Source organism: Glycine max, chromosome 5 (genome assembly GCF_000004515.6).
Source record: "Glycine max cultivar Williams 82 chromosome 5, Glycine_max_v4.0, whole genome shotgun sequence".
NCBI lineage: Eukaryota > Viridiplantae > Streptophyta > Magnoliopsida > Fabales > Fabaceae > Glycine > Glycine max.
In genome coordinates, this window is record NC_038241.2 from 39,868,271 (window position 1) to 39,876,647 (window position 8,377).

General features: G+C 34.5%; 2 protein-coding genes across 2 annotated transcripts; one reads left to right on the top strand and one right to left on the bottom strand.

The window, feature by feature from the left end:
- Positions 1-613: 613 nt before the first annotated feature.
- Positions 614-1,865, top strand: LOC100809536 (uncharacterized). Its single transcript, XM_003525290.5, has one exon. The coding sequence runs from the start codon at positions 706-708 to the stop codon at positions 1,717-1,719; it is 1,014 nt and encodes a 337-aa protein (XP_003525338.1). The 5' UTR covers positions 614-705; the 3' UTR covers positions 1,720-1,865.
- Positions 1,866-3,349: 1,484 nt separating this feature from the next.
- On the bottom strand, positions 3,350-5,709 carry NRP-B (N-rich protein). Its single transcript, NM_001252850.3, has 5 exons — positions 4,929-5,709; positions 4,491-4,591; positions 4,260-4,343; positions 3,944-4,054; positions 3,350-3,829 (listed from the first exon to the last, which is right to left on the bottom strand). The coding sequence occupies exons 1-5, from the start codon at positions 5,551-5,553 to the stop codon at positions 3,758-3,760; spliced, it is 993 nt and encodes a 330-aa protein (NP_001239779.1). The 5' UTR covers positions 5,554-5,709; the 3' UTR covers positions 3,350-3,757.
- Positions 5,710-8,377: the final 2,668 nt, after the last annotated feature.

The following is an 8,377-nucleotide window of genomic DNA, read 5'->3' on the forward strand; positions in this document are numbered from 1 at the left end:
ATCAAACATAATACTAGAAGGTTAATTAGTGTAAAAGTTAACAATTTTTTTAATACAAAATAGGCTTAATTATATAATGATCTTTTAATTATAATTAAAAATTTGATTGAACCACTTAATTATTAAAAAAGTAAATTAGATTCTCTAATTGTTTAAAAAAACATTACAATCATACATTTTCTGTCACAAAAATAGATATTTTTACATTAATTTTCAATACATGTGTGAAACAATAAATTTTTACATGGGTTACATTGTATAAATAAAGTACTTATTAAGATTTATGGTTGATATAAATAAACATTCTACACCGATTTTCAATACAATCTACGTAAAAATATTTATTTTTACAAACTCATCTATTAAGCTAGTTATGTTGATGAAAATGATGTGATTATGATATATTTAAATAATTAGAAAATTTGATTGAATTTTTCAATAATTAAAAGACTCAATTGAATTTTTAATTATAATTTAAAAATCAATGATATAATTAAGCGAGTAAAATATCATATAATTGAATGAAAAATTTGCTGTTACCGTATTTAAATTAAATCCTATTTTTTATATTATTTTATTTTCATCAATAAAATAAAAGGCACACATTTCAATCAAATAAGTTGATAAAGATATGGATGGATGGTCCTATATGTATTGTGCAGTGTTATATATGATTTGCATATCGAGTGAATTAGAGAAAGGCAAATGGGGTGTGCTTCCTCGAAGCGTGTTGATGCGGCAGCAGTCCCCTACCGTCCCGCACCCACAAGCTTGGCGGTGTTCGACATCAACACCATCGAGGAGCCATGGCTGAAGCACCTCAACAACACCACCCCTCTCCCCCAAGACAATAATAAACCCTCCCTCCCCGCCCCTATTCTCCACAAACTCAACTTGCTCGACGCCACCGATGCCCCCCAATCCTGGGATGAGATTAGCAAAACACTCCAAGACCTCAAACCCCCCTCCACCTCACCCCAACAACAACCTCAACCTCCACAAAAGACCAAGTCCTTCCACACGGTGGAAGAGCTAGACGCCAAGCTCAACCCCAAGCCCGAGCCCAAGCCCAAGCCCAATCCAGAATTGAAAAAGCCCGCTGATCAGATAATTAACAGTAGCATAGTTACCGAGCCAGTCCGAGGGAACAAGTTGAAGGAAAACATGTTCATAGTTCGGGACAGGCTGGAGAGACAGAAGGAAGAGAAGGAGCTCACCTTCGAGCGTCTTCGTCGGGACCCGCTGAGCGCGTTCCCGGAGAAGTGTCCGCCGGGAGGGAGCGAGAAGGTGGTGTTGTACACGACGTCGTTGGGGGGCGTGAGGAAGACGTTCGAGGACTGCAACCGCGCGCGAGACGTGCTGGAGGGGCACAGGGTGGTGTTCGACGAGCGAGACGTGTCGCTGCACGGGGAGTTTCTGAGGGAGGTGAAGGAGCTGGTGGACGGGGAAGGGGTGGCGCTGCCGAGGGTGTTCGTGAAGGGGAGGTACGTGGGTGGGTTGGAGGAGTTGGTGGAGCTGAACGAGACGGGTCGACTCGGGAGAATATTGAATGCGACGCGTGTGGAGAGGGGGATTGGGAGGCAAACGTGTGGAGGTTGTGGTGGGGCTAGGTTCGTTCCTTGCTTCGACTGTGCTGGGAGTTGCAAGCTTCTTCACAGAGAGAGGTGCCCCAATTGTAATGAGAATGGCTTGGTCCACTGCCCTGCTTGTATTTCATAACTTCCATATCTGCTGTTTAATTTTGTTATTCAAATCACCACTAGAATCATACATATTTCACACCTTGTCTCTCTCTCTACCATCAACCCTTCCACCCAATATTTTTGGACCATCTTAATTGTTACCAATCTAGTTATGGGGTTAAAGACTCTCTTTTTTTTATTATCATACGCAGATAAATTTACTTGCGCACCTTAACCTGCACTTAGTTTCATGTTAAGGTTAGAAAAGTTCAAAAGCAATATATTAAAATCATAAAATGTATGTCTACCGAATTTTAACGATAAGAATAATATTTGTACTTATATATTTTTTTATTATTATTTGTACTTATGTGATTTTAGCCTACATGTTGATCTGCGAGCCCATTAAATTAGTAACAGTGGATGGAATTTCTGTCAAATAAAAAAACACAAAAACAGGGCCCAACCGGTTCCTCTTGATCTGCAGTCGAATGCTCTACCACTGAGCTATGGACCCATTGCTTGTTAAAAATGTCTCAAGCTATATTATTAAACCTATATAGCTTTAATTTAACCTTGTAGAAAACTAGAAATAGTCATAAAAATTAAAAAAAAAAAAAGAATTTCTTTAAGAAATGGCTCGTGAGGGATAAGGTGACTCGCCACCGCCCACCAGCATTGGCATCGGCGCAAGCATCCAAAGTAACAGTTGTGTCCGGCTAGTCTTAGCTTGTGACATACAAACTGCAAAATTCACGAAAAATTTAAATAATATATTGGCAAAAGAAATGAAAATGTGTATTGTCAATTAGTGGGAAGAAGAATGCTTCTTCGTTTCGACTCAGTCACTAACAAGAATATTTCTGGTGAAACATTTTTACAATCCCTCGAGAGACAGATAGTTCACTCCCACTGTTTTTGGTTATTATTGACAATTTCTGGCCTCCCGCAACAACTCCGCGAGTCTCTACATTTGGTAATCGAAAAATCTATTTCATTTCATTCCGTCCAAAATCAATTTTACGGTTATGACCTCCTCCACCTCCACTATGTCCTGGGGTAATGATTCCTCTCCCTAACTATTCATTGAAACGAATGTGGAATTAAATTTAATTTTCTTACAATTTTATATTATTATTTTTATTAACTTATGAGACGACGTTCCTTCAAAGTTTATCTATACCTATAATGAGATAATCAATTATTATTTATATTGGCCTTTCGTTTAAACCATGATGCACCGTGAGTCCGTGCCATGTGTTAGGAAATGAAGCATGTTCTTTTATCACGAAACAGATCACCTAATTCTCTTTTGATACTTTTGTCACAATGATCATCAATTTTAACCCTACCATTGTGATGACTGATGAAATGACAATTTCTTCTTGTTCATAAAAGATCATTCATTATTCCCGAAAGACACAGCACAAAATCTTGACGAAGATAATAGTCTAATTTCCTGGTCAATGTTAAATCTCGCCAAGCCTCACGGATTTTGAAGTCGTTGATTTAATGGTCTAGCTTAATTAATAATTACCCCATGATTACAATTAACCCCTCCTGAACCAGGTAATATCTAACTATATTGAGTCATACACGAACCATTAAGATTTAAGATTTTTAAAAACTTGAAAGCATATTAGTGTTAAAAGCACACATGTATCATGTATAAATAACACTGTAATGAACCACCATGGTTTCACACTTTTCCACTATATATTCAGTTCCTTCTGAACACAACACAAGCTACAACATATAGGATTCCATTTGAACCCAATCTGTAGTTTTTGTACAAGAACCCATATGCAAAAATAGTTCATTCTTATTCTATTCTCTTAGTATATATGTGTATAATACTTATAATGGACCATCCTCTATACAAAAGTACCAGTAATACATTATATATAGGTTGTTGAATATCCAAGCGCCCTCCGCTATATATTCATTTTGTTTTGTCTTTCGGACTCTCTTCTTAAGTCCATACTTAATATAACTTTCAAACCAACCGAAACCTCTAATTATCTATTGTCTCTGTGAGTGATATTCTTGTTGCATTTTTTGCTATTAATCTCCTTTTATGCCGGCAAAGCCTCGAAAGCGTCATTGAAGGTGTCTTGTTCTGCAAAAATATCCAGAAGAGACAACGCCTATAAACCCAAAAAGGGATAGAGTTTAGTGGACCAGGAAAAATAAAAACACTGAACCATGTTAGTATCTTCTTTCAAATGGGACCAATATTCAGCAAGATAAAAATAAAATACCTCGGGCACATTCAGCTCAAGACGGAACTTGGGACCATCATAGTGGTGAAGGATTGGCCTGAAGGAATCTTCCTCCAGTGGTTCACAAGTTTTCCTAGTTATCACTCGTACCTGCAATCATCATTTATGAAGCATCTTAAGCACCCACAAAGTAATAAATCATACTTCATACCGATACCATTAATTAGTGTAAAAGAATTTTACACTAACAACCAATGTTATCATCAGTATGACTTGTAAGATAGTAATTATCTGTATAAACAATTTATGATTAGATAACCTAATTACTCAATTTAGAGTTGGATTACAGTGTTACCTGAGCGGGGAAACGAGATTCACCAGGGCACTTCTTATCCTCCCAAGCTGATGGATCAATATTTGTCCCTCCAAAACTTGCAGCCTGAACAAACCCCACAACAAATTATGAGTTATGACTCATATAAATGGCCTACTCCTTAATTTAATGCAAATTGGGCTCCAGAACAAGCAGCCTCATTAATTAAATTAACTGAGAAAAAAGATGTTGAATTGTTAACAATTAACACACCTCAAAGATTCCATGAAGTTGGTGAGTAGAATAGTTGTAAAGGAAAAGGGGCAACCCCGGAGTAATGGCCCGAACAGAATCTCTGTATCGTGGAGGCAGACCTAAAAACACAAACATTTTCCGATGAAACGAATTTTAATTAGCATCAATCAGATATTATAAGTATACACGGGTCCTCACCTAACAGCTATCAGCATAAACTTTATCATAAAAATGATTCATCAGAACATGTTATGTATTAAGTTGGAAGAAAGAGAAAAAGGGACAGGATAAAATTCTTAGCAAAAGATAATTGATACTGAAGGTTAATGATAATTTAACAGTTCAAGGATTCAATTCCAGTGTATGACTAGGAAATTAAAAAACCTGAAGTATATTGTATCAATAAGATATAACAATTGCATAATTGAGTCTCAACAAGGAAATTAAGGAACATACCGAAGAGTTGTCTCTTGAGATTCTCAGCCATGGTATCATTGTTGCAAACAAAGATATAGCCTCCAATGGTTTCATCCCTAGGAAGAGACTCTGATGGTGGCAGCGTTTTGAATCTCTTGTCGCCAGCAGCCTTGGAATCCTTATTGTTATCATTGTTGTTGTTGTCCCCATGTTTTTTGTTGAGGTTGTTGTTTTTCTTGGAAGATTTGGATGGGTGAAAAAGCTCATCTTCAACCTTGCCCTTGTGTCCCTTAGGATTGATATTGAGATTAATATTGTTGTTGAGATTGGCAAAGGCAGGCTTGGAGTAAATTCCCTTGTTGAAGCCTCCATTGAGACCAACTCCACCAAAACCCAAAATAATGTTGTTGTTGTTGTTGTTGTTGTAAGGCATGGCAAGAAGAGATCCATTCACGTTATCGTTGTAATCACAAGCTGGATCCTTTGACTTGAAAGAGTTGATCTCACCCCCCACTTTGATGTCAAAATTAATCCTTTCATCACGCCTCTTGGAGATGTAATTGTTGCTCCAAATCGAATCGTTTAGAGAAAGGTTCGCCAAATTGGATGCCTGTAACCTCAGCTGGTCACTGAATTGCCAAAACGACTGATTATTATTCTCCATGATATGCTAAACAAAACACTAAGCTACTTTGAGTATGAGTAGTAAATGTTGTATTGCCTTAAACAGAGAACAAGAAGAAGAAGAATTGGATTCAGAGCAGGTTCAGGTTGGAATGAGAAAATTTTGATAAGAAATCACTAGTGTTGGTATATAAAAGATGGGAAAAAATGAGATGAGATGAAATGTAACTTCGTGGAAAGTTACTTACGGGTTGCGTATGTAATTGTCAAATGTGAAATGAAAATTTGTTTTCGGTGGTGTTGTCATTTTTTTTTCATTTAATTTAAATTAGGTGGGGTGCTCCTTAGTGAGTGATGAGTGATGATGATGCCAAAACGCGTACACGTGAAAAGGTGGAGTGGAAGGTGGCATTTGGGTTTTGATTTGGTATACTATACTACGTTCTAGAAGCTGATAGAATCGTCTTTACTTTAGTTTGAGTTCAGACCAAGAATTGTTGTTTTTGTTTTACTACTCTGTAGGAAAAAGTATAAGACCAAGCACTGATGCTAGATAAATTAAATTACGTTATCTAATAGGATAATTAAATAAAAAAATATGGCTTCCATTAAGTTATGTTTTTGTTTTGTCGTCTTCTTTATTTGATAAAGTGGATGGATTGAACTTCCTTAGCTGCTAAGACATGGAATGGAAGTGTAGTCTAGAATAGAAAACAGTGTGGAGGCAGTGAGTGTGTGCATGATTTTGTGGTCCGTGACAAACGGGCACGTCGGTGTTTATGCCATGTTCAATGGATCTTTATTGACACCTGTGTCTGTGTTTGGTAGTGCCCCCTTTCTAATTACCACTTCTTTCTTCTTCTTTTTTGAAGCTTCTAATTACCATTTCAGCCTCCTCTCTCCATTCCTTTTTCCCATTATAAATCTCAATTATAAAAAATTAATAAATTTCTTTAAGATATTAACCAGACAATTAAAAATGTTTTTTTTATAAAAATATTATTAAAATTTATTTTCATGATTTTCAATACAATTTTATTATAGTTTTTATTCAAAATATTTATTAAATTTTAATCAACATTTCTAGGTACTAATTAGCAAAAATCTTAACTTCTAAAAAAAAGAAGCAAAACACTTTACTTTTTTAAAGAAATCACCCGTAATTAATATTCGGATATACTATTTTGAATCATGTTAAATGAATATTTGTTGTATAGTTTAAATTTTTTAAGAGCTTTTTTTTATAACTTATAATTTTTTTAACAACTCTCATAAAATGTTAATCAAAATTTACTTATTATTATCCTTTTCTTCACCTTTCCCATTTACATACTAAGTATGTATAAAGATATGAAGTTAATTTCATTTTTCTTTCGCCCTTTATATGTTTGGTCTGTACAAAGATATTTGTTAGCAGATTTTCAGAAGAAAGAGAAAATTACTTGTTAGCCAACAATTTCAGGCTATTCTATTTCGAAGTAGAAAAAATTATTAGAGTGGGTACAAATACTCTAATAAATCCCTTTTCATACACACTATCAAAAATGGAATTTAAGCAATTAAGCCTGTACCCACATGTTTAAGATATTTAGTTAGTTGTCAAATATGTCAACTTTTGTTGGGTCTTTTGCCCTTTATATCTGCAAGCTTGTGATAGATGTAACCTTTTTTTAATGCATAAATGTTTAAGAAAAAAGATAATATTGATTAAGAGATTAATAAATAAAATTTTTGTTGTGTATTCATACGTAACGAATGGCGATCCCATTATGTATTTGGGTTTAAGTACTCAACGAAAATGCAAATTGGGTGCAATTTGTATCATAATTAGTTTGAATATTTGAATTAAAATTTGAATGAATGACTACACAAGTTACCCTTTTAATTGTAGTTGAATTTTGTCAAAAAAAAAATATAGTCAAATTAATTATGATACTAATTTGATTATGGTTGTAACTTATAAACGATAACTCATGTCATAATTAATTCAAATTCAATAAAAAAAGGTAGACTATATGATACTTTATTTGACTATTAGTAAAATCGGTAAATTGTATCTTAATTATTTTAATTTTAACTTAAAAAGATAATTTATATCATCAATAATTTAATTACTATAAAAAAATTCACCAACATTAAGAATTAACTGCAAAAAAAATTATAAAAGTTTAACGTGACAAAAACGTGCTTTCCATTGTGTTAATGGGTGTAAACTCAATACATAATCAAAATGACCCATTAACACACAAAAATGTGTTTTTGTTGTGTATGGAGTTGCACACTTTAACACAACAAAAATTGTTGTGTATTTTGCTTGACAAAAACGCATTTTAGTTAGGAGTATTATCAATAATTGTAAAATCCAAACAAAGAATTAGATGGGATAACATAAAATGAGGTAAGAATAGGAGTTTCAGATTACTTTTCACTATGACTAATCCGGCGGATGGATTGGTCTAGTTCAAGCCCAAAAAGACCGACCTACATAAGCTACTAGTTATATTTTGAGTGATGCTAGATACATTTAACATTATTACTGATGCACTCAACATTTTAAGTGAATGAATAAAAATATCCTTTACTTGAGTTGATCCCACATGAGTTATACGGATCAAGTTGATGCATGAGTCATATGCATCAAATTGATCCATATGACTCATACGGATTAACATGATCCATATGACTCATACTACGGATCAACTTGATCCGTAGTATGAGTCATATAGATCAAGTTGATCCGTATGACTCATACGAGCTATTTTCATTTAAGTGGCACAAACTAGAATTTAACTTTTTTTTAAAATAATTTTTGCTTGATTATATGATTCTTTCATCATGTTTGTCAAGTTGATTATCCTTCATAT

Excerpts from the sequence above, each read along its gene's own strand:
- LOC100809536 (XM_003525290.5), top strand. The coding sequence starts at position 706 with ATGGGGTGTGCTTCCTCGAAGCGTGTTGATGCGGCAGCAGTCCCCTAC.
- NRP-B (NM_001252850.3), bottom strand. The coding sequence starts at position 5,553 with ATGGAGAATAATAATCAGTCGTTTTGGCAATTCAGTGACCAGCTGAGG. Across the intron at positions 4,344-4,490 it reads AACTTCATGGAATCTTTGAG|GCTGCAAGTTTTGGAGGGAC; the intron begins GTGTGTTAATTG and ends GGGTTTGTTCAG. Across the intron at positions 4,055-4,259 it reads AATCTCGTTTCCCCGCTCAG|GTACGAGTGATAACTAGGAA; the intron begins GTAACACTGTAA and ends TGATGATTGCAG.